Below are 24,914 nucleotides of genomic sequence, written 5' to 3'. Positions count from 1 at the left end.
TTTTGTGAAAGAGAAATCCTATTCCATTAACTGATAAATTTTCTTCTAAATTCTTTGACTGTCTTTTATCTTTGTAAATGTACATTTAGGTTAAGAACACTTTGTGGGTATTTATGTAAGTCCCCCAAAAATAAAAGTGCCAGGAGAAAATAAAATATACATATGTACTTGCTAATTTAAATATATAGGTGTGAATGTAGTTTAAATACAACTGTTAAGTATTTCATCAAAAGAGGGTGACTGAAGGTTGACTTTCTTGATTTACAGGTAACCCTTGACTTATAAATGGTCATTTACTGACTTTTCTAAGTTAACACCCCCCCCCCAAAGCTACATATGATAGCAACAGCACTTTACACTCAGACTTATATACTGCTTCATAGTGCTTTACATCCCTCTCTAAGCGCTTTACAGAGTCAGCCTATTGCCCCCAACAATCTGGGTCCACATTTTACTGACCTAGGAAGAATGGAAGGTTGAGTCAACCTGGCGGGATTCGAACTGCCAAATTGCAGGCAACTGACAGTCAGCAGAAGTAGCCTGCAAAACTGCATTCTAACCACTGTGATATGTCACAATTTCAAAGCTGTGATGCCCCCACCACCACACACACACACACCGTTCGCAAGATGACATTTTGGGTACTTGGCAACCAGTTCACTTTTACAGTTGTTTGAAGTGTCCTGTGCTCATGTGACCACAAGTTTTGATGTGTTTTTGGCATTTACACCTAATTCGGTCAAAAACTGGCATTGGGTAAAATGGATTTGGTTAATGACCATGCTGTTTTTTTTAAAGTCATAAAATTGAGTCCAGTCATATGACTTCAACAACCTACAACTGTAATTCTCAATTAAGTTCATAAGTCAAGGGCTACTTATATATGCCATCTAGGTCTTGACTGGGCCATGGGCCATGCCTTCTATTGTTTCTTTTTAGAGTTATTTCCAGTGGATTAGATTGAACAACACTTTTCAAAACAAGAATGCTTTTAGACAGAAGCCTGTTTTCTGAAGCATAGAGCAAATGAAAACCATATTAGCTATTTGGAAGTGATTCATATTTGAAATACAGGCCTGATCACAGAAAATTAATTTGATTTCAGCAACAGAGTGGCCAATGTTTGGAACTCACTACCTGATTCTGTTGTCACCTGCTCAAACCCCCACTCCTTTACCCTCAAACTAACCTCTATTGACCTCACCCCATTCCTAAGAGGTCTGTAAGGGGCGTGCATAAGCGCACAATCGTGCCTACCATCCCTGTCCTATTGTCCCCAATTATTAGTTCCTGTTTCTTGTATTTAAACTTATGTTTATTCTTGTTTCTGTTATATTGTAAGCTTTTGACAAATAAAATAAATAAATAAACAAACAAATAAATAAAATCAACACGATGAGAGACACTGTTCCAACACAGATATGTGTATGCATCTAGAAATTGGTTTTTAAATCAAGGAACACAACACAGATGTATCTGTAAGTATTTATTTATTTGATTTATATGGCCACTGAATTTGCTAAGTGGCTGTCAGCAACTTTAAATTTGTAGAAATATGAAAACAAGGAATTAAATGTAGAATACTATTCAATAAACATTCACAGTTGAAAAAAAAAAGTGTAATAGGAGAATTAGCAATTAAGAACAGAAACCCCTGAACCACCTCAAAATCCATGCCCAAAGAAAGCAAGACTAAATTCCGCTAGTTCAATTAATGCAGAGGTCTTAAAACTAACCAAGATTCAGCTTAAGGAGCTTGGGCAGGGAGGCTGTTATGCAGCATAATTGTCACCCAACTGCTGAATATCTACACGTTTCCATAAGTCTATTAACCTCCTTTTGGCTACAGGGATTCCTTTAAAAGGCAATAGAAAACTGATTAACTGAGAGCTCTCATGGATTGCCAGGATGCCAGTTTAATTTCTAGTGGATTGCTATGATGGCATATGCTGTAACAATTCTGCCAACCTCATTTGATGTACAATTACCAAATAAATTAGTCTAAGTCTCATAAAGTCTTAAGACTTTTCCTTAAGGAAAATATATGACCTGACAACTATATTTCCATCTCAAATTCCATCTCTATTTCTGCAATCCTTGCTGCTGTTTTATGTACATGGGCTGAATAACCATATGCCTAAAATATACACATACAATAAGAAACTGAGTTTTCCTATATTTACCACATTACGAATCTGGCAACTTCAGATTCTAAGCGGATGATAAATAGCTGGGACTTTCAAAACTGAGTGGCCTAATGTGAACAGGGAAACAAATGTTTTCAAAATTGAACTCTTACATGAACAAACTTTACTGAGCTTACTACAAAGAAGCAGCATGGTACAAGAAAAAGTCTATCATGCTTGAAACCACTTCTACAAAGCATGATAGATTCTGCATTTAAACAAAGTGCATTTCAATGTTTTAGTAGTATTTTCTTCTTTATGATTATTTCACAGATTTGAGGGTAAAATTATGATGCCAGAGTGAGTTTACAGCGGTTTCATCTGGAACGTTTTCAGAAATCCTGTTCAATTGTGCTTAAAAGAGCCATAAAAGCACTTTTCTCATTGCACAGAAAGGGAACAAAGAAGAATGCAAGTCTTTTCCAATGTATTATTTCTTCCTTCTTCAGTGTTGTGAGTAGTTGCTTTTGCATTATTAGCAGAGATCAAAATAGAAATTGTGAGTCAACAAATCACTCAACACAATATTTTATGCCTACTGCAACAGGGCAGAGACGGATAGGATGAGGCTAGGAACTGACATTAATGAAGTTTTCCTACATCAGATAGAGCTCTCTATCTGTTATACAAATCAAGCTTTATCCCTCCTACAATTTTCTTGCAGACTGAATTCTTTGCATGTTTACACAGATGTGTGTATGTGTGTAGTGTGCACGTATGTTCAATTCATTGCTGACTCCTGTTAACTGCAAGAACAAGTCCCTGCAGTTTTCTTAGCAAGATTTCAGAAGAGATTTTCCCCCTGCCTCTTTCCTAAGATATAGAGGGAGGGGGGCTAAGAGGCGGCAGGGGGGCATTCGAGGCGCTGGCTGGCCCTGCAGTTTCACCCATTGACTAGCACCGCTCCTGAGCCAGCACCTCCAATGCGGAAGTGGTGGCACGTTACATGCCACCATGGCCGCGTTTGATGTGCCGCCCCCCTGCCGCCTCTTAGCGCCCTTCTGCTGGCCCCCTTGAGGATGCTAAGAGGTGGCAGGGGGCATTCGAGGTGCCAGCCCTGTAGGTTCACCCATTGAGTGTAGCATCGCTCCGGAGCCGGCGCCTCAATGGGTGAAACTGCAGGGCCAGCTGGTGCCTCGAACGCCCCCTGCCGCCTCTTAGTGCCCCTCTGCTGGCCCCCTTGGGGACACTAAGAGGTGGCAGGGGGACGGTGCATTGAACGCTGCTGTGGTGGCACATAACGTGCCACCACTTCCGCATTGAAGGCGCTGGCTCTGGAGCGGTGCTAGTCAATGAGTGAACCTGCAGGGCCGGCACCTCGAACGCCCCCCTGCCACCTCTTAGCACCCCTCTGCCAGCCCCCTTGTCTCTTAGCACTCCCCTAAGGAATCCCACTGCCCCCGGGGTGGTACCGCCCACTTTGGGAACCACTTTTCCTAGATCATCCCTGAGACTGTGGCTAGTGCCAGACCCAATCCTTTTGTGTGAAAATCTCAGAAAGAATACATCCTTCTCCCTCCACCCTGCCAGGTTTGGCAATGCAATCCAGGTCTGCCCTATTATCCATAAAGCACCCGAAGGCCGAATAATGGATGGAAACTGAACAAGGAGAGATTTAACCTGGAAATAAGGATAAACTATCTGACAGTGAGAACAATCAACCAATGGAACAGCTTGCCCTCAGAAGTTGTGGGAGCGCCATCACTTGAGACTTTCAAGAAGAGGTTGGACTGCCATTTGTCAGAAATGGTGTAGGGCCTCCCGCTTGGGTGAGGGGTTGGACTAGATGATCTACAAGGTCCATTCCAACTCTGATTATATGTTATCTGTTATAATTGAATCATGGATGAGCATGGTTTTATTAAAGATCGACCTGGCCTTTATAGCAGCTGGATCTCCAGGGCTCCAAGGCTTGGATCCACCTCATCCTAACACCAATCCAATTTTATGTTTTTCTTCAGACATACTGATCACAGCACCATGGTTCTTGTTTTACTATTAGAAAACTGATTTGGCATAATTAATTTTAAAGAATGAAATAAATATACGTATAAGTCTAATTCCAGGGACTGTTACTGAGGAATATTTCTGTAAATTCCTCATTTTTTCCTTAATATTTGCTTCACACAGACAAATACGTGCATCCATCCTTCTCACAAAAAGGGGGAGGGGAGAAAAATAAAGCTATGTTCAGAAATCAGATTGATCAAGCTACTTCCTATACTATCTGAAAACCTTACTTAACAGTAACACATCAATGCATATTTTACAATCTAGGTTAATGTACTATTCTACAAACCTGATTCCAAAATTTCCCTTTTTACTACACTATTTCTCTCCTAATATTCTTACCTCTTTCTTGATCATTAAAAATACTGAAGACCATGACTACGCTGTTACACTGAAAATTGCATTGCATTGAAAGAATTTCAGCAACTAATTTTTGTGCCCTTATCCAGACTACAATAAAGTCAGCATGTTCTAGGACCAACTCTCTTCATACTCTACATAAATGACCTCTGTGATCATATTAAGAGCAACTGCGTTCTCTTTGCTGATGATGTAAAGCTGTTCAATACCACAGACAATACTGCTACCCTTCAAAAAGATCTTGACTATGTATCAGAATGGTCAAACAAATGGCAACTTCAAATCTCAACAAATAAATGCTCTGTCTTACATATTGGCAAAAAAAATCAGAAAATAAAATACAAGCTGAATAGTCAAGACCTAGTTGATGATCCAAGCTCTGTAAAGGACCTTGGAATACTCATCTCTAATGATCTAAGTGCTAGATCCCACTGTAACTACATAGCCAAAAGGCATTAAGAGTTGTTAACCTAATCCTACATAGCTTTTTCTCTGGTAATATCACACTACTAACTAGAGCATACAAAACATTTGCAAGACCAATACTTGAATACAGCTCATCAGTCTGGAACCCACATTACGTATCTGATATTAGCACAGTTGAAAGTCCAGAAATATTTCACAAGAAGAGTTCTCCACTCCTCTACTCGTTGTAGAATACCTTATGCCACCAGACTTGAAACTCTAGACCTAAAAAAACTTGAATTACGCAGTCTTCGGTATGATCTAAGTATGGTATATAAAATCATACATTGCAATGACTTACCTGTCAATGAATACTTCAGCTTCAACCATAACAACACAAGAGCACACAATAGATACAAACTCAAGGTTAACTGCACCAAACTTGATTGCAGGAAATACAACTTCAGCAACAGAGTGGTCAATGTCTGGAATACTCTACCAGACTCTGTGGTTTCTTCCCCAAACCCCAAAAACTTTAACCTTAGACTGTCTACTATTGACCTCACCCCTTTCCTAAGAGGTCTGTAGGGGGCGTGCATAAGCACACCAACGTGCCTACCGTTCCTGTCCTTTTGTTTCTTTTATTTTTCTTATATGTACCCATTTATTGTATTCATAACTATGTATATACTTATACCTTCCATGTTTCTCCAACAATACGCCCCCCATAGGAAGACCCAGCATGTTTTCTAGGCATAAAGTGAAATTAAGCCCCTCCCCCCAAATTTAGGCCTAGTTTAAAACATGCGAAATTGGGGGGTGGAAGGCGGAGGGGAACTTGCTATTAGGAGTGTCCCACGGGCAGCTACGCCTCACCATCAGCCGCTCCTAACAGCCAATCATGGTGGAGTGTGGAGGGCTCCCTTACCTCCACCAAGTGCCTTTGCTGCAGACCTGGGTCAGCAGGCGGGTGCGTTGGCGTGGATGTCTGGCAGCGTTTCAGCCGCTTCTCAGGCCTCCGTAGCTTCCACGGTTCCCACCAGTGCTGGCGCCTCTCTTGCCAGCGCCATCTCCAACAACAGCATCTGAGTCACTCCCGCTTTTCCCCCGTCCCCGTAACAACAGGAAAAAAACATTTTGAGGTACCTGGGAGCGCCGCGCGCTGTGTTTTGGTTTAATCCCGAGTGGCTGGGTGGGCGTGAGAAGAGCCGAGCGAGCGTCTCTGCTGCTACTACCCTTGGTGCTCCAGCCTCGGGCTCTGCAAGTTTGCAAAAGACCCAGTGCGCAGCCCATTCCTGCATTCCAAGTGCCCAGGCCGAGCTGCAGCTGTCCCTCTCTCGCCAGCGCCATCTCCAACAACAGCGGCAGCAGCGGCAGGAACCATGGAAACATTTCAGCCACTTCTCGGGTGGAAGAGCCGCCTCTGTAACTTCCATGGTTCCCACCGCTGCTGCCGCTGTTATTGGAGATGGTGCTGGTGAGAGAGGGACAGCTGCAGTTCGGCCTGGGCACTTGGAATGAAGGAACGGGCTGCGCACCAGGACTTTTGCAAACTTGCAGAGCCCGAGGCTGGAGCACCAAGGGTAGCAGCAGCAGAGACGCTCGCTTGGCTCTTTTCACACCCACCCAGCCGCTCGGGATTAAACCAAAATGCAGCACATGGTGCTCCCAGGTACCTCAAAAATGGGTTTTTTTCCTGTTGTTATGGGGATGGGGGAAAAGCGGGAGCGACTCAGATGCTGTTGTTGGAGATGGCGCTGGCGAGAAAGGCGCCAGCACCGGTGGGAACCGTGGAAGCTACGGAGGCCTGAGAAACGGCTGAAACGCTGCCAGCAGACATCCTCGCCCGCCCGCTGACCCGGGTCTTCAGCGCTTGGTGGGGGTAAGGGAGCCCTCCGCACTCCACCATGATTGGCCATTAGGAGTGGCTGATGGCGAGGCATAGCTGCCAGCAGGGCACCCTAGACGAAGGTGTGCGGTGGGGGGGAGAAATTAATTCACCCCGAAAGACATCCTAGCCATTTTTTCAGGGCTCAAAAAAAATAAGACCCGGCCTTATTATATGAGAAACACAGTATTATCTTGTAAGTGATTGACAAATCAAAATAAATAATAAATAAATAAATAGGCTTTTGAAATAGTGCTCACAAAATAATGAAATACAAGGATAATATCGCATTTAAATTATTTTCTTATTAATATTTGCTCAGGTTTCTTTATGGCTTTGTTTTTTCTTTAAATAATACTTGAAAGTATTGAAGAAACAGCATAGATATTCTGCTTTAGGATCTAGATGACCTAAATGCATAGTTCTCTAAATGGTGCAGGGGTAAAAAAACGGTTGTTTCTTTGGATTCCCCCTCCCCCTTTCTTCTCTTCCAATTCCTACATTGCTGCATTGCAGGACTATTATTTCAGATCATTATGCTGCATTATCCTACATAATATGGTTTGCAAAAATCAAATGGATTCTAATATTCTCAGTACCCACTAACTCTTGCTGTTGGGGTTTATTTGTGTTTTCTTCAGATGCAAGGCTGCATTAAAAACAAGCCTTTGTTCAGAAAATAAATTGGGAAGAATTGGAACAAGACAAATCAAATCAATCTGTCCGTCCATCCATCCATCCATCCATTTATCTGTCTATCTATCTGTCACCAGTAGATGGTGGATAGATGGATCCCCAACATTAAAAAGTAATTTACGGCTATTATTACAATTAGATTGGTTCAGAATAAGCCACACATTAATGTAATAAGCCATGCACCACTAATACAAGTACAATTCCAAATTTATATTGGTCCAGCATGATAGATTTTGCTCTGCAACCTTCCATGACTAGCAACTGCACACAACACATCTCTCATAGCTTTGAGGTCAGATAACCACTTCCTAGAGCCATGGAAAAAATTGTTTTAAGTAGGGGGAGAAGAATCACCAGGGTTGATAAAACTGCCTTTAAACATAGAAACATGAAAGTTAGATCTCTTTGAGATGTATCAAAATTGGAAGAACAAGAGCATGAGATGGAACAAGTCAAATGGGATGTAATTGGACTAGGTGAAATAAGATGTAAAGATGAGGGACCGCTTGACATCAAGTATTGCCACCTGTGTATTAACAGAAAATAAGTGATGATAAAACTAATGGAAAAATTCTAAAGGAAAGCATAATTGAATTCAATGAACTCAGATGAGTAACATACTTGTAAAATTGATTTAACACTACCTCTTTCAACTGATATAGGTATATGCACCAACAAACAATCATAAAACGAAGAAATCAAAGAATTATATCAATTCAATTATATTCAATTATATCTGAATATGCATAAATTGTGCCAGAAGAATCATTAGTTCAAAATCATTATGGGTCATATGAATACGAGGATAGAAAAAAAACCTACAATCATGACCCTATCATCAGAAATTTTAATTTTAGCATCAAAAAGTATGGATAATGACTAATAGGTAAAAGATTAAAAATATTTGTATCCTGAATTCTAATTTCAATAAAAATATATAACTTGAAGTGAGTTTGGAAATGGCCAGATGTCAAACTTACCCTTGTATTCAATAGTTTACATGTTGTCCGATAATCGATTCATTTTTATGGACTGACCAAGTCAGTGTTAACAATACTCAACACATTAAAAATCAGCATCAAACAGGAGAGGGGAAAATTGCTGTAAAATATAGCAGCTTGCTTTGTTTATCAAATAAACTATCAGAAATATGTGTTTTGGCTGAAATTATCAAATAATTCTTCAATCTCAAGAAAATTACACAATGAGAACTTAACTGAAGCTACCTGCTATATAACTAAAACTTTGTAATCAACAGTCGGTGAAACTGGTGGTACCAAGAAACACAGTCAAAATAAATATATATTTATGTTGAAGACATTAAACAAAGGATACAGCAATAATGACAATGGAAACAGCCATAGTCAACCAACAATACTGTAGAGCAGGGGTGTCAAACTCAATTTCATTGAGGGCCAAATCAGGGTTGTGTTTGACCTCGTGGGGTCAGGGGGCATGGCCAGGGGACATGGCCAGCTTGATGTCACTCATTGAGGCTCGTGACGACCTGCTCGGGCTCCATTTTCACTGGCAAGAGGGTTGCAGGAGGCAGTCACAGCCAAAATGTGCAGCCCTCCAGAACTGTTTCTGCTGGCAGAGGCACTGCAGGCTAGTCCTTCACTGTTTCCAGGGCAGGCCCATGGGCCAGATCTAAGCACTCCGCAGGCTGGATATGGCCCGCATGAGTGTGACCTGCTGTAGAGGATACCAAACTAAGAAAGACTATTTGAAAGTGATGGAAAGTACAGTTGTCAGGGCTTCTGAAACAACATGGTGGACAGAACATGACTCTGTTTTTTGTGGAGCTGATGAACATGACTGGTGTAGGAACCAGTGAAGGGATCAACTCCTCAGAATTCATGTTTGCATTCAGGAGAAGACAAGGATCACCCATGCTTGGCTCCTTACAAATTCTCCCTGTGAAGAGATCCAAAAATAGCATTCCCCAGCAGCTTTCAGAGATCTGGGGCCAGGGAACATTCATCTTGTCTGAGCCACATTCAGCACCTTTCAAAAAGACACTGGGCCCAAAGGTGGTATTCACCAGGTTTTGACCAGTTCTGGAGAAAATTTTGAGTAGTTCAGAGAACCGGCAAATACCACCTCTGACTGAGATTTTACGGTATCCTTCCCCTGCCACACCCACCAAGCCATGCCCACAGAACCGGTAGTAAATTTTTTTGAATCCAACCACTGACTGGGCCTGATTATTTCCTTACTTCAGGAAACTACTCATTATTGATTCCTTTGGAGTTAAGAAACTCCTGAAAGACAAACTGTATAACACCAGATTTTCCTTTCATTCTGAATGAAAAAAACTCTAAGAAAGTTTAAGAGTCAACAAGAGAAGATTTAAGTTGGGGAAAACAGCAAAAGGAGGTCTAGAATGTTGATTTTGGAAAGTTAAGGCACTAGATAGACTTGAAAGAATATTTCCTATGGGGTGTTTAAAATATATATAAAATACTATATGAAGTCTTTGAAATTAATTGTAAGAAATCCTCCTATGGGAAAATTTTGTTGATTGGAAAATAAACAGATGAGAAGAGGAGACTGGAAGACTGGCTATGGGGAACCAGAAAGAACAAAGGATTATTCCTAAAGAAGAACAGACCCCATTATTACAATGGAGCAGTACTATTTGACTACTGAAGAAATTAAGGCCGTTTGAGATTTACTTAGAAGTTACTTACAAGATTGTTTGATACTACAGCAGAGGATATAGAAGAAAAGATTTTATTGGATAAAAAAAGGGACCGTGGCTGATTTGAATATGGATTGTAAGTTTTAAAAAATGCTCATTATAAAAGTAATGTGGAAAAAGATGTGATCTGAAAATGGACTTAGAAATGCCAGAATATAAGAGTGATATGGAAAATGATACCAAAATGAATTTACAAATTAAACCAGCTATGGTAATCAAAGAGGACATACAAATAATAAATCAGACAAGTGACTTGGAAAGCTTTATTACTTTGGATTTACAAAATGAATATGTAAAACCAAAGAAATTCTTTTTGGGAAGAGGCAAAGAGGAATTGCTCAAGTTCTTATGGAAGGAGAGAAAGATAAAATGATAAGACATTAGCTTGTGGGACATTACTTGACAGGAGTGAAGATCAAATTAAAAAAAATATGAAAATTCATGAATTGAATCTATTGTATGGGAGCTTGTGAAGCAGAGATATTACATGGCAATACTGAGGTTTGCCCATCATAGCCTGCACCGTTACATTCTGAACAACTTGGAAGTTTCCAGATAGTTCAAGGGTGGCCCACATTTAGGTTTAAAGACAATTAATTGAGATTTTAAAAACTCAGAATTACATAAGGATTTTAATACAAACAAATTAAGTAGGCAAAGCTTCTTTCTGTTCTGTTTGGAAAACAAAAATTCCGCTTTTCCATTTTTATAGACTATGCTATCTTAGTTTAATGGTGGGAGATAGGATAATTTTCTTCCTACTCCTTTTTAAAATGTATATTACAATTTATATGCCCACATTTTTGCTAAATATGGGCATCAAGGTGGCCAACAGTGCTAACACTAAAATATATTATAATTGCATTAAAATTAAAAGACTTAGCACACACAAACTATTATTTCTAATTAATCTTACTTTCCTTTTCTTATTGAAATCATGAAAGTATAGTTAGCTATTTCTCTCAATGTCAATCAATTAAGGCCCAATCTTGGTTTATGATAAAATCATAAAGCATCAAATTGAATGCGATGTCACCATAAATATATATATTTAAAGATCTTGTCCAGCATGATTATGTAGAGTAGTGAAAATGTTTTAACTTCTATTTTTGACAGAAGGTCATGTTATCCAGCTCCTCCACAAAGTAATTTTTAACTATAATTTGATTGAAACAAGCTAAAGTAATTTCAAATAAAAGGTTCTGAACTTGCTTTACTTAGTACAGGTACCAATTTAGGGGTTTAAGTATAATATTAAAACTATTCTTAGTCCAAATGGCAGTGATAGATTTTATTTCCTGTGCAGAACTAGTACCCTGGTTTAGACAAAACAAGACACTATGATTAATCAGAGACTTCTGTTTGATTGATTGCTTAGTGTTAAGGAAAAGTGTTCAAATGCTCTGTATGTAGACAAAAGGCCTGGTTACATTTTAGCTTAGTAAGTCAAGATATAATCATCTAAAGGTGCAATTGGAGTTTGGGGATCCCCATTTCTCATTAGAGTGACTGCTGTCCCTGCATTTTCTTATCAGATGACTCACCTCCCCCTATTAAACAGAAAAATCAATTTTTATGTAAGCAAGCAGAAGAACTTCAGCACAACTCATTAGAGGAGTAGTCTTCTTGTTTATTGTACATGTACAAAGTATTCTCCTTATGCATTTTCTCCAACAACACTATAAAAGTCAACCTATCTGTTTATGAATGCTCTTATGTTTTTCACACCCACTTATTGAAAAGATTCCATTGAGTCGTGAGAAAAACATGGACATCTTTAAGAATTATGACGCTCCTGTTTTCTGTATCCTCCAGTGCTTTGGCAGATATGCCAGGAAGCATTCTTCTTCTATCACAGAGGGTGGTACGCAGAAGCAAATTATCATTTAATCAAACTGACTTTGAGCAGTTGAAAGCAGCCACTTGATGTTACTGTAATGAAGTTTTATTCCCTAACGTTAACAGAATCCAGATGCAAAGATATTCCCTCTGGAAACTGCATTTAAATGAATGGAATAAATAAAAACTCACCCACCCCAGACTCCTAAACATTTTTTTGGTTTAGAATTAGGATTTTGTGTTTTATAAACTGCATACAGTCTGAGATCAAAATCATCAGTATGTATATAAATACGTCCTTATGGCTTCTGTAGCAATCCATCTGACAGATCTTATGGGTAAGCAAAATGGGAGCTTATAAGTATGGGTCTGATATAGATACTCTGTGTGTGCACTAATTTTTTTAAAAATACTCTGAATTCAAATTAATGTTACTGTGTGAATTTAACAGTGGAAACTGTGACCTAGGTTTTTTTTTTTTAAAAAATAAAAACACTCTTTGTCCATAGAATTTAAAAATTCAAAAAAGGCAACGTTGCTATTAAACGGAGTTCAATTCTGGCGAGTGCAACTATGCTGCTTTTTTTCCTATGTTATGCAACTGATTTGACATTATTACCTTCTTTCATTTTCTTTAATTCTTATAACACACACAGTAAGTTTTAAGAAGATTAGGCAACTACAGAAATTATGTTGTTTAATTCTTCTGAATTTGGATCAATTATTATGGATTAACTGCTATTATTGAGTCTATCATCTGAACCTCTGTAACTGTCTGGTTTGGTTCTGCAACCCAACAAGAGAGACATAGACTTCAGAGAGTAATTAACACAGCAGAAAAAACAATTACTACCAACCTGCCTTCCATCAAGGACCTGTATACTGCATGAGTCAAAAAGAGGGCTGTGAAAATATTTACAGACTCCTCACATCCTGGACATAAACTGTTTCAACTCCTACCCTCAAGACGACGCTATAGAGCACTGCACGCCAGAACAACTAAACACAAGGGCAATTTTTCCCCAAATGCCATCACTCTGCTAAACAAATAATTATCTCAACACTGTCCAACTATTTACAAAGTCTGCACTACTATTACTATTAATCTTCTCATCACTCCTTATGCCCATCCCCTCCCACTTGTGACTGTATGACTGTAACTTTGTCGCTGGTATCCTTACGATTTATATTGACTGTTGCCTAGTATGATTTGATTGCTTATTGTACCCTATGACTATTATTAAGTGTTGCAACTTATGATGCTTGACTCTTGACGAATGTATCTTTCCTTTTATGTTCACTGAAAGCATATGCACTAAGACAAATTCCTTGTGTGTCCAATCACACTTGGCCAATAAAGAATTCTATTCTATTCTATTCTATTCTATTCTATTCTATTCTATTCTATTCTATTCTATTCTATTCTATTCTATTCTATTCAACCTGGAGCTTCTGTGGCACATTTCATTTCTGTTTGGTCTAGAGGAGGAAATCTCTAATTTGGCTGTCAAATATGACTAATTAAAAGATGTCTGAGTAAAATTACTCCATGAATACAAAGGTTGAAACCCTTCACATATGAAAAAAAAAACCCATGTTGTTTCTTTGTTTCCACAAAGAAATAGAGCCTTCTATGTTTTTCCATAGCTGTCTGGGGAATTCTGGAAGTCCTTAAAGTTCACAAGGTTGAGAAACACTGCATGAGATGTTGTCACACACACATTTTAGTTTCTCAGTGGTAACTTATGACTTTCCAAACCCATAAACTTGCAATATGTGATATACTAATGTCACTGCCTGAATTTCACTGCGTGCATCTAAACAAGTATTAGAAGTCTGGTGTTTAGATCACACTTAATCTTAAAGTTCACTCAACTGAATCAGTTCATCCATTAGGATGATTCAGAGTGAAATCTTCTAAGCTTGTTGATAGGTTTATTATTTTAAAAGGTACAGCACATATTCATATATTTAATTTAATTACTTACTCCTCTACAAAATATTTTTCAATGCCAGAAGCAGAGGGGGTATTCAGCAGGTTCTAACCAGTTCTGGAGAACCAGTAGCGGAAAATTTGAGTAGTTTGAAGAACCGGCAAATACCACCTCTGACTGGAGATTTTACAGTATCCTTTCCCTGCCATACCCACCAAGCCACACCCAGAGAACCGCTAGTAAAAAAAATTGAATTCCACCACTGGCCAGAAGTAGAGAGTGGATGGAACTTCTATTTTCACAATATATTCCAACAAAAATAAGTCAGCAAGGTTCTAAAATCACTTGTGACTTCCATATTTTTTTTTTAAAAAAGCTGTCTTCTATAGATAGCAATAGATCTGCAGTGCCCAGGAAAAAGAACTCGGAAAATTAAACTCCAGATACATGCATGGAAAGAGTGTGCAACATGATTTTTTTTTTAATCTCTTGGAACTCAAGAATACAGGTTTTTTTAAAGTCCTTTTGAACATAATATGTTGTTGGAAAATAAACTAAGATTGTATATGAAATATATCCTTGTTTATGCACTTCACTTGTTTGATAAATGCCAATACTTTCTATAGTTCTGTAGTAATCATCTGCTTTCAAACACAATCTTCCTTTTTCCAACAGGAAACAAAAGGCAAGGCTTAAAATTGGTGTGAAAACAGAGATAACCAAAAATAGTTGTTTTTAACTTAGGTATAAATATACTCATGTCTCAGAGGAAATGGAGAAATGAACTGTAAAACATGGATAGTTAGAACATAATTGGATCAGTTATTGGGATGTTTTTTCTTGCAATGCTATTTGAGTCTCCTTAGCAATTTGACATATTTAGAATCATGGTTACACAAATAGCCCAAAATGCTGCATATAGTGTAATCACTGCTCAAAGTAACTCTACTTCTTCCCCTGGACAGATCTCTTAAATAGAAAAAATATTTTTGGATAACAATGGATTTAACATACATATTAATGTATGTATGATTCACTACTACAAGAAACAATGATGAAAATAATCATAGGTGTTTTTAAAAAAAGATCAGATAGATGAGAATGATTCTATCAAAATACCCTTGACTATGAAATGGAATCTCTCCAATTCAGAGGCATTTTGTCTCGGAAAATGAATCCAATAGCAGGCAAAAACTGAAGGCTGTTGCTTTTATGTCCTGTAACCAGGCTTCCAAACATAATCTAGATGATCATTATTGACAACAGAGTATTAATGTCAATCAAAACTCTTCTTCTGAGAATATAAAATGGATAGTTGTCACGGAACAAGTCCCCATAGAAATCTTCCGTTCGAAAACTAGTTAACCCTCCTCACAAACAGAGAAAGAAGTACCAAGTTCTTTTAACTAAACAGAAGGTGTGGGTTTTATATTTTCACATGGAAACGTATGGACGTAGAAAGAGCAGACACATTGGCTGTCTAGTGCAATCACTTCCAATAACTCTCAGCTGTCTAATATAACATCGTATAAATATATCCACATATCAATTTCCTCAAGAAAGGATCAAAAATTATTTTCTTATAAAAAATATTCGAGACCACCTGATGAAACAGTTGAATCACTACATTTCAAGTCAAATAAGTACAGGGAGTCCTTGACTTACCGCCACAATAGAGCCCAAAATTTTTGTTGCTAAGTGAAGCATTTTGCTAAGTGAATTTTGCCCCATTTTATGAACTTTCTTGTCACAGTTGTTTAATGAATCACTGCAATTGTTAACTGAATCTGGCCCTCCCACTGACTTTTGCTTGTCAGGTCTCAAAAGGTGATCACATAACCCTGGACACTGCAATCATCATAAATGTGAGTCAGTTACCAAGCGCCTTAATTTTGTTCACATGACCACAAGGATGTTGCAATGGTTGTAAGCGTGAAATGGTCATAAGTCACTTTTTTCAGTGTCGTAACTTTGAACTGTCACTAAATGAACTGTTGTAAGTCAAGTACTAACCTGTAGCAAGCAAATCCCAAATGGGCAAAAATAGGTATTTTGGACAACAAATCTCAGGGTGTTATTATAAATTGAAAAAAACCGCCATTCTCTTTTGCATGGTATTTCTTCACATAATTGAGTGGGCTGTTTTCACAAAACTTAATATCAGAGAAACAATTCCAATAAACATGTGATCACTAGTAACATTTATTTCTGGCTCCTGTTTGACCAGAGACTGGTCACCAGCTTCATTCTAGTAATACAGGTTGTGAGCTCTTTGGAAACAAGTTTAAGATTCATCTCAAGAAAATGTAAAATACGCCTGAATGTAGAAAGTACAAGTGGACACTCAGAGACGAATCCAGTGGTGGGATTCAAATAATTTAACAACCGGTTCTCTGACCTAATGATTTCTTCCAACAACCAGTTCAACAAACTACTCAGAAAGTTAATAATTGGTTCTCCCGAAGTGGTGCAAACTGGCTGAATCCCACCACTGGACGAATCCATATGTCTACCCTTAGTAATCTACCCATAATCCAGTTCCTTGGATAAGTTTCTGTAGACTCAAATGACACGTTTGTTACAGTTCCATTTCCCAACATGTTTTCCTGTATATTATTTATATAGCAGCAGCTCTGTTAATTTAGTCCAGCTGCTTCAATTCTGAATTATTCTCTCCAGAAACATTGATACTACTGTGTTATGATTAGAAAACACTTTACCAAATGACTCCCTATTCTGCAAAGCAATTCCAGAGAAAAAGGCCAGCTTTCAGAATATTTAAAAAACAATTGCAAAAACAGAGAAAGAGAACGGTGGAACAGAAGACTAAAATAGAATGGATCACACTTCACTTGGAGGATTTCCCTTACACCAACAGCATGCAATCATTTGCAGTAAATGTAATAAAACTAGAAATAGCAGCCAAAGTATATTGAAGACCTGAAAGAAAAACTCACTATGTATTTCCTGGTTATTTTTTGTCGCTGCTGTCAGCTTTCTTTTGGGCATGTCCAAGCTGATGAAACCTTACTGTGTCTTAAATTTAGATAAGTCTACCTGTTGCGATCTTTTAGTGGCAAGCAAATTTAGCAGTTGTACCTCAAATTCCCTTTTGTAATATTTGATGCGGAGTTTTGGCCAGAGGTGATTCTGACCAGTTCTGGAGAACCGGTAGTGGAAATTTTGAGTAGTTCGGAGAACCAGCAAATACTATCTCTGACTGGAGATTTTACAATATCCTTCCCCTGCCATGCCCACCAAGCCACGCCTACAGAACCGGTAGTAAAAAAAAATTAAATCCCACCATTGCTTTTGCCTATTCAGCCTCCTCTGCCCAAATCGTTATAGCTTTGAAATGACAATCAATAATTTGAAGCTGCTATTTAGACAGTAGACAGATTTCCTGTTCATGCAAATTACAGCTTCATAAGAAGAAACTATGTACTTTTGGATCAATACAGGGCATAAAGATTTAAATTCTCCATCCCGTTCGCAAAAAAATGAATAATGATTATTTTCCACAATACTAGATGGGCTGGTAAATTGAAGCCTTTTATTGAAGGTATGCTTAGACCTAGTCTGTCCCATTAAGGAAAATAAGTTTGGAATGACCTGGACCATATTAATTTACAAGTATGAAAAAGTCAATTTTGAATACTTCTCTTCATTAAAACCAAAACCAAAATATCTTTCTACCCCAAATTGAACAATAGAGAGTCGTCCCAACAAGAAATAAAACTGCAATGTTTAATTTGTTAATCTATTGAATGAACATCAAAATTTGCTCCAATCTGTCACAGATTTTTAAACAGACACTTGTAGTATTTATAGAAATGACAAATGGCAAACACGCTTTCTTTCACATAAAAAAGATACAAATGTTGTTCCATTAGTTGTTTTCTCATGCACATAGCTGCATCCACATGTAGAGCATGATTTTACTGATGAACAAATGCTCTTATATCTACCCTCCCTCCTTGTATGGTAGTTATGAAACAGTCAACATGTCAACAACAAAATGCTTTTTTAAATCATCTCTCACACTTCTGCAATTGCATCTAGCACTGTGATAGAATAGAATGCATCTATTTCAGGCCTGTCAAACTGGCGGCCTGTGGGCCAGATACAGCCTGCACAGGCCACGCCCACCCCGATTCCGCAAAGGCAAAAAAAACATTGCGATACATCACGATATGGCCTGCGATGCAAGCAGGTTTGACACCCTTGCCCTAGGGTGACACTGAAGCCCTCTCAGATATCCTATATTTGAAAAGCATTGGGTAATGCTTTGGATTCAGTTGTGGGAAAAACAAAATAATTAAACACACATAAACAATATAGTGCAACTGAGGCTTCTAGTAGTCTGTCTGAAAAGAAATAACTCCAGCCTTACACACAGTGCTCAATAGATATCTGGCCTAATGCCTGAGGTTTTTCAAGGTCAGGCTAACAGATTAGGTTCATGCCAGGGGGATGCTGTTCCATAGTGTAGGCACTGTGACAAAGAAGGCATGTCTCTTGATTCCTGATAGAGGTCATTGTTTCAGAGAAAGGATTCAGAACGTGCCTAACTTGATCTGATGGGACAAGCAGAATCAAAGGCAGAGAGTCCTACAAACAATCTGAGCCTGTGCCACCTAGGCTTTACGGGTGATAGCTAGCATCTTGAATGGCACCTGGAAGCCTACAGAAGCTGCATTCTGAACTAGCTGCACCTTTCTAATCCTCTTCAAGGATCACCCTACTGCAATAGTCCAACTGAGTTGTGACTAAGATGTGAGTGATCATGACCAGAGTCTTTCAACCTGGTAGCAGACATATAATGAATGTTTACAAATGACATTCTGGCTATGACAAACATTTGCTCCTTAAACCCAAACTGTGAATCCAAGAAGACATTCATTGCTTATCAGTTGTATCATAGTCTGTGCCATTCTATCCAGAGTCAAGCATGGAAAATCTCCAGATCCAAGTGGCTCTAAAGCAGGGGTGTCAAAGTCAAGGCCCACGGCCCGGATGCGGCCTGTGGGGTGCTTAGATCTGGCCCACGGGGGCCATCCAGGAAATATCAAAGGACTAGCCCATGGTGCCTCTGCTGGCCAAAATGAAGTTTTATGTAGGAGACCCACCAAAACCTGTGCCTCCCACTCCCAATCTCCTTATGCTGGTATACCATGTTCCAGAAGGGCTAGGCTGGACATACCACCCACATACCAAGCCTGCCAAAGGTCATTAACAAATGTGATTCATGCCTTTGAGTATTCAGTGTGAAATATGAAAATATGACTGAAATGAGATCCAAATAACCCACTCCCTCCAGGGTTCTCTGGCACTGTAAGATTACCATCTTTTCAACAACCTTCTCTGAGGGAGGGTTGAAAACTGGACGAAAGCTGTCCAGTTTCATTGGCTTCCTAAGAAGCGCAGATCACTGCTTTCTTTGAAGTTGGCAAAACTGTCCTCTTTCTCCAGAAGCATTCACCAACACAAGGACCCAATCACCTGCCATCTCCTGGGAAGCCTTGAGCAACCAGGAGGGACATGGATCTAAAACACAAGATCAGAGTTCAAAACCCAAGGATCCTGTCCATTTCATTAGGAGTAGCAGGATTAATATTTCCTTGTTAACTAAGTATAACATAATTCTATGGGAGCTGCACAGAAGAGATCCAGTTCCAAGCAAATGCAAGTGACTTAATCCAACAAATGTTTCGGACAATTCTCCCAGGAGACCTATAAAGCCTGACTTGATTCCTCTTTACTTATAAGAGATTGGGTCACACCAAACAGGCCTCTCTTTTGGAAATTTATAAAAAAAGACCTGAAAAATAATAATTGTTTGCTGCTCTTATCACCATAATGTAATCCTTAAAGATGTTTACCTGTACTTGGATGGATTCCCTCTTTGTTTTCCTCTAATAGTGCTCTTGGATCTCATACCATTTCATTTCTCAGAATTCCTATGAAAACCAAGAGGTCTCCACACAATCTGATCCAAAGCCATAGTCATCCTCTCTTTCCAAGAAGAGTCTAAGGCCTTAGTTGAATCATAAAATAACATGGGACAACTCTCTGTTTGAAATTCAACAGGGTCTATGAGGCACCTACAACAGGTAAGACAACCAAGCCTCCCCTCCACCCTCATGATAAAGTTAACAGAGAGCGATCTAGCCAGGTCTTCTCAAAGTGAAAGTCTCTGGCTAATCAAACATCTAATTTCAGATCTCTAAAGCAAGGAAAAGGAATCCGCTCCTGCAATAAAGGATAACTTTATAACTAATATTTTCACAGTCAATTATTGTGGGATGATTAGATGTTATTTCTTTTGGTCTTAATCAAACCAGAGAAATACACTATCCTTTTAAATTTCAGTTTGCTATCTCCTCTCTATAGAGGCATTATTATGCAATGCACAATGTCAGCACTGACAAGAATGTTTGTTAAATTTAATTAAAGATATTAATTTTGCAAAGAACAAAAATCACTGAGCCAACTGCTTCTCTTTTTCCCCCCAGATCTCCCTTTGGAAAATTACCTTCATTAGCACCGATTCACTGAGCTTCTCCCTGTTGACAATTTTTATAGCGACCTTTTGACATGTTACACAATGAACTCCCAACTTCACAAGTCCTGCGGAATAGAAAGAGAAAGAACATTGGTTAGAGGCATATTCACTTATACGGCTGTTGACAACTGCATCTTATTCAAATGTCTTGAGTGTACACACACACACACACACACACACACACACACACACTTTTATTGGCCCTGCTTCCTCACACAATAATGGATACATTTAAAATGTGTCCTGCAGAATCAAAAGTATAAGTGCCACATTTAACTTTTCCTAGAGTTTATGCAGTTTAATTTTCCCTAATCTACTAGATCAATCAGAATACTGGAGTGTCTAAATTACAGTATTTGGGTCTACATATATTTTCTTAATCTATGATAAAAGCTTGAAACAGGTAATAATATTGGAATATCTAACAAATTGTTTAGTGCATATTAAAAGTAAGTTTGGCATCTTTATTTGAAAGCAAGTCATACTGAATTCAATCTGCAGGACATTTTATTAAACAATTAAAGTTTAATTATATAGGGAGGATCAACTCATTCTTTATCTTGGTTTTCAAGAGCTCCAATTATCAACAAAATTGCATAATTATTTCCATCATCCATAATTTGTAAGAAAGCCCCCGTCTTAGCATCCTGTATTTATCTATTTAAGCCTACAGATGTCTTTCAAAAGAACAACCTAGCTAATTCAGGGCACCTAGATGCAGAGGAGTTATTTAGAGATACAAAACATCAGTGTACATTGCCATTTTTTTTCTGCATCAGAAAAATTGAATCAGTGTTCTCCTAAGACTTAGGATAAAAATTCAAATGGATTACTCCTCTGGATTACTGCAATGTTTAAAATATAGCAGCATGAGCAGTCTTTGGGTCCATTGAATGACCCATGTTCATGAGCTACATTGGCTAACAGTTTGATTCTGGTTGCAGTTCAAGGTGTTGGTTATAACCTTTAAAGACTTCCATGGCATAGGTCTAGATTACTTGATGAACAATCCCATCCTGTTAGGACAAGCCTGCCCTACACATGCTGGCAGAGGAAACTTGCTGAAGATCCCATCGGTCAAAGAACTCCAAGTGATGGGATCCAGGAGAAGAACCTTCTCTGTGGTAGCACCAGCCCTCTGAAACATCCTGCCCTCTGGCATGAGATTTGCACCCACCCTCTTATTCAGTGATGAAATGCTACCGGTTCGGCCTGGTTCGACCGAACCGGGAGCAAAAATCGCTACCGGTTCACCTGAACCAGTAGTAAAAAAAAGCTCTAACAATCAGTTGAGAGGAGAAAGAAGAGAAAAGTGCAGGATCAGTCATCCCACCCGCTCCTGCACTTTCCTGTTCTTTACCCTCTCAGCTGATTGGCATGGCAGAGCCTCAGCTGGTGTTTGGAAAGCTGTGGGCGCATGCACACGCACGAAGTGCACGATCACAGAACTGGTAGGTAAACTGGTAGAATCCCACCACTGCTCCTATCCTTCCACAAGGCCCTGAAAACCTGGCTCTACTGGTTGACCTGGGGACCCAATAGCGAAGTACCTCATTGGGAGTGGCTACTGGATTAATTAACTGAATCTACTGTTCCCCTCCGCGTCCTGCTCCCCCTGGGCCCATTTTCTTTAATTTCATATTATTGTACTTCCATTGTTTATTTTTTATTGTTTTATTCCTTTGCTATTGTTATGTTTTCTTTTTTCTTTTTTCTTTTATTGCTGCAAATCTCTCAGAGTAGCCCCATAGTGTGATGGGTGGCAAATAAAATTATCAAATAAATAAATTTTGTTTCCTCCCAAATAGAAATGGATATTCTATTCTAGGGAACCTTAAAAAAAACTCAACTCTTTAAAATATAATCTATTCTCTTTTTTTTTTAAAGAAACACCACCACCATAATAAACTCTTGGATTATTAAGATTATTATTTTGGATAGGTAGGTGTCTTAAGGTAATTTGAGAATTATAGCCAGAATTTGGAGACAATGCCAAAGAAGGAAGAAGAATAAATGCCAGGGATTTTTTTTTCTTTTCATAGTCCAGTGTAATTTCAGCTGTTCAAATAACAACTGCACTGATTCCGTGAGCAGAAAACAACTAAGGCTCATCGGCAGGGGGCACTCATGAACACTTTGAACTGCTGGCAGTGAATTAGGTTATTATTATTATTATTATTTTTATGCCATTGCTTGAAGGGGCCATAAAGGCAACACTCCTGTAACTCTGTTCATAACTGCAGCCTCCCTACAAAGCTGTCACTACAGGAAGGCACTTTTTGCAAGAGCTGAATTAGCAAAGACAGCAAATGTCAATTGTGGGAAATTCTGGAACTCAAATTCTGGTAGCTGTGCACATGATCCAGAACTTGACTCTTAGGACCAGATCTTGATAAATTTCAAAGCAGGAATAAATTGAGTGAGAGAATGAAAAAAAAAAAAAATCACCAACACCATCAACACCTCTCCTGAAGGATGTCTGCCTGCTCACTCATTCTGTCAAGGTGGACACTCTTCAGGTCCCTTCTTGAGACAATGCCATCTGATGGGATCCAGAAGGCACACAATCTTTGGAAGGATCACACCTCTCTTCCAGCATACAGAAAGACATTAAAACCTGCCTTTTTCCCTTGGCTGTTGGGGCCAGGATGATGGGAGTCACTGTGTGGAGGAAGGTAACAGATGATCTACTAAGGATTTGTCTTAACTTTAATTGAATGTATTTCTTTTTGTTTATTACATCTTCCTTTCCTTCATAGGTAAACCACCCAGAACTGCAATTGTTCAAGTTGGAGGAGAGAGGTGAAATTCAACACCTCGGCCCACCTCAGGAGAGGTGGTAGGCAGAGGTGGTTATTCAGCAGGTTCTGACCAGTTCTGGAGAACCGGTAGCGGAAATGAGTAGTTCGGAGAACCGGCAAATTCTACCTCTGACTGGATATTTTACAGTATCCTTCCTCTGCCACGCCCACCAAGCCACGCCTACAGAACCGGTAGTAAAAAAAAATTGAATCCCACCACTGGTGGTAGGGACGATTTGAATTGGTAAAAAAATCACCCCTGGTTGCTATTACTATTATACCAAGCCAGGCCCACAGAACCGGTAGGGAAATTTTTTGAATTTCACCCCTGGGACAGAGAAAGGATATACATTTCTTACAAAAATAAATAACCCCAGACCCTAAACTGGATAATTTACTGTAGCGTTCATGTCAACTCGGCCCTTTTATCTTCCTCTCCCTGAAGACCTTTGCCTTCATTTCTCTGTTGTGGAATGTACAATCTTAAGAGTGCAGCTTTGTATTTCAGCTGTTTAGTGTCCTGTTAGGATGCATCAGTTTGAAAAAAGAACATGATAATCTCTTCACAGAATTGCTTAGGAGTGGAAGACTGTGATGATTTAGACTCAGAGAGGTTTGGGCTCTGTAATGCAACTCTAGACTGTCAAAACCATTAACCATTATTGTTCAAATCAATAATCATTACTTAGATCTCAACGTACTCTATAACAATTGCTACTTTCCATAAACTTTCATTGTATTCATTTCTATAAGAGCAGCTACTCTATGAAGTCTTAAAATAATCTGATATCATCACTTTGGAATATACAGCATATGAACTCTGAGATACCACACAGCTCCCCAATTCTATCAATATGCATCCTGGTTTTAAAATGTATTTCTTAACTCCTCAATACGTTTGAGTTTCTTTTTAGAAACAATTCAAGGATCAAATTTACTCGGTGCTGAAACTGTTATCGTTTTGCAATTCAGGACTTCATTTTTATTTCATTATAATGTTCACAAAATTATCAGGTCAATTCACTTAAATATTTATTTTGATAGAAACTTACTTACTTACTTACATAGTTTAATGAGAATAACATTTCTAAATTGTTATTGCTTTCTCAGATATACTTATCTTGCTATAGACTAAATTGATCAAGTGTTCGTTTTTCTGACTTAACTAACTCTAGAAATTGAATTACAAATCACCAACACTAAGTGCAGCATCGTTCTGTTTTGAACACTCCCAATGTTATAATATTTAGATCAATGGTTTTCAACCTTGGTAACTTTAAGGTGTGTGGACTTTTTCCAGAATTCCACAGGCAGCATTGTCCACATATCTTAAAGTTGTCAAACTTGAAAAATGAGTTATTTAGACTGATTAATTCTTAACTTCTTTACATATCAACTATGCCACTACTTTTTTTTTCTGATTAACACCTAAATACTGTATATTTTCTTTGTTATCTCCCCCCCCCTCCAAACCCTCAATGATCTAGATGGCATATCCTCCTGTCATCTCCCACATACCCAAGAGC

At 38.7% G+C, this 24,914-nt stretch overlaps 1 protein-coding gene across 15 annotated transcripts in view; it reads right to left on the bottom strand.

Moving 5' to 3' along the window:
• BRSK2 (BR serine/threonine kinase 2) overlaps positions 1 to 24,914 on the bottom strand; it is a 466,168-nt gene that overhangs the window by 210,499 nt on the left and 230,755 nt on the right. For 14 of the 15 annotated variants that reach the window (XM_087950842.1, XM_087950844.1, XM_087950851.1 and 11 more), the window contains exon 2: positions 20,558 to 20,652. In XM_087950842.1, the coding sequence (XP_087806968.1) occupies positions 20,558 to 20,652 (95 nt within the window). Of the gene's footprint in view, positions 1 to 20,557; positions 20,653 to 23,041; positions 23,189 to 24,914 lie in introns of those variants that run through there. The other variant, XM_087950850.1, reaches the window with a different exon arrangement.

The sequence above is a fragment of the Notechis scutatus genome, chromosome 1 (genome assembly GCF_049901735.1).
Source record: "Notechis scutatus isolate UNSWTSFEM ecotype Mainland chromosome 1, rNotScu1.2, whole genome shotgun sequence".
Classification (NCBI taxonomy): domain Eukaryota; kingdom Metazoa; phylum Chordata; class Lepidosauria; order Squamata; family Elapidae; genus Notechis; species Notechis scutatus.
The sequence above is the reverse complement of the archived record's forward strand: the minus strand, read 5'-3'. Positions and strand labels throughout refer to the sequence as shown.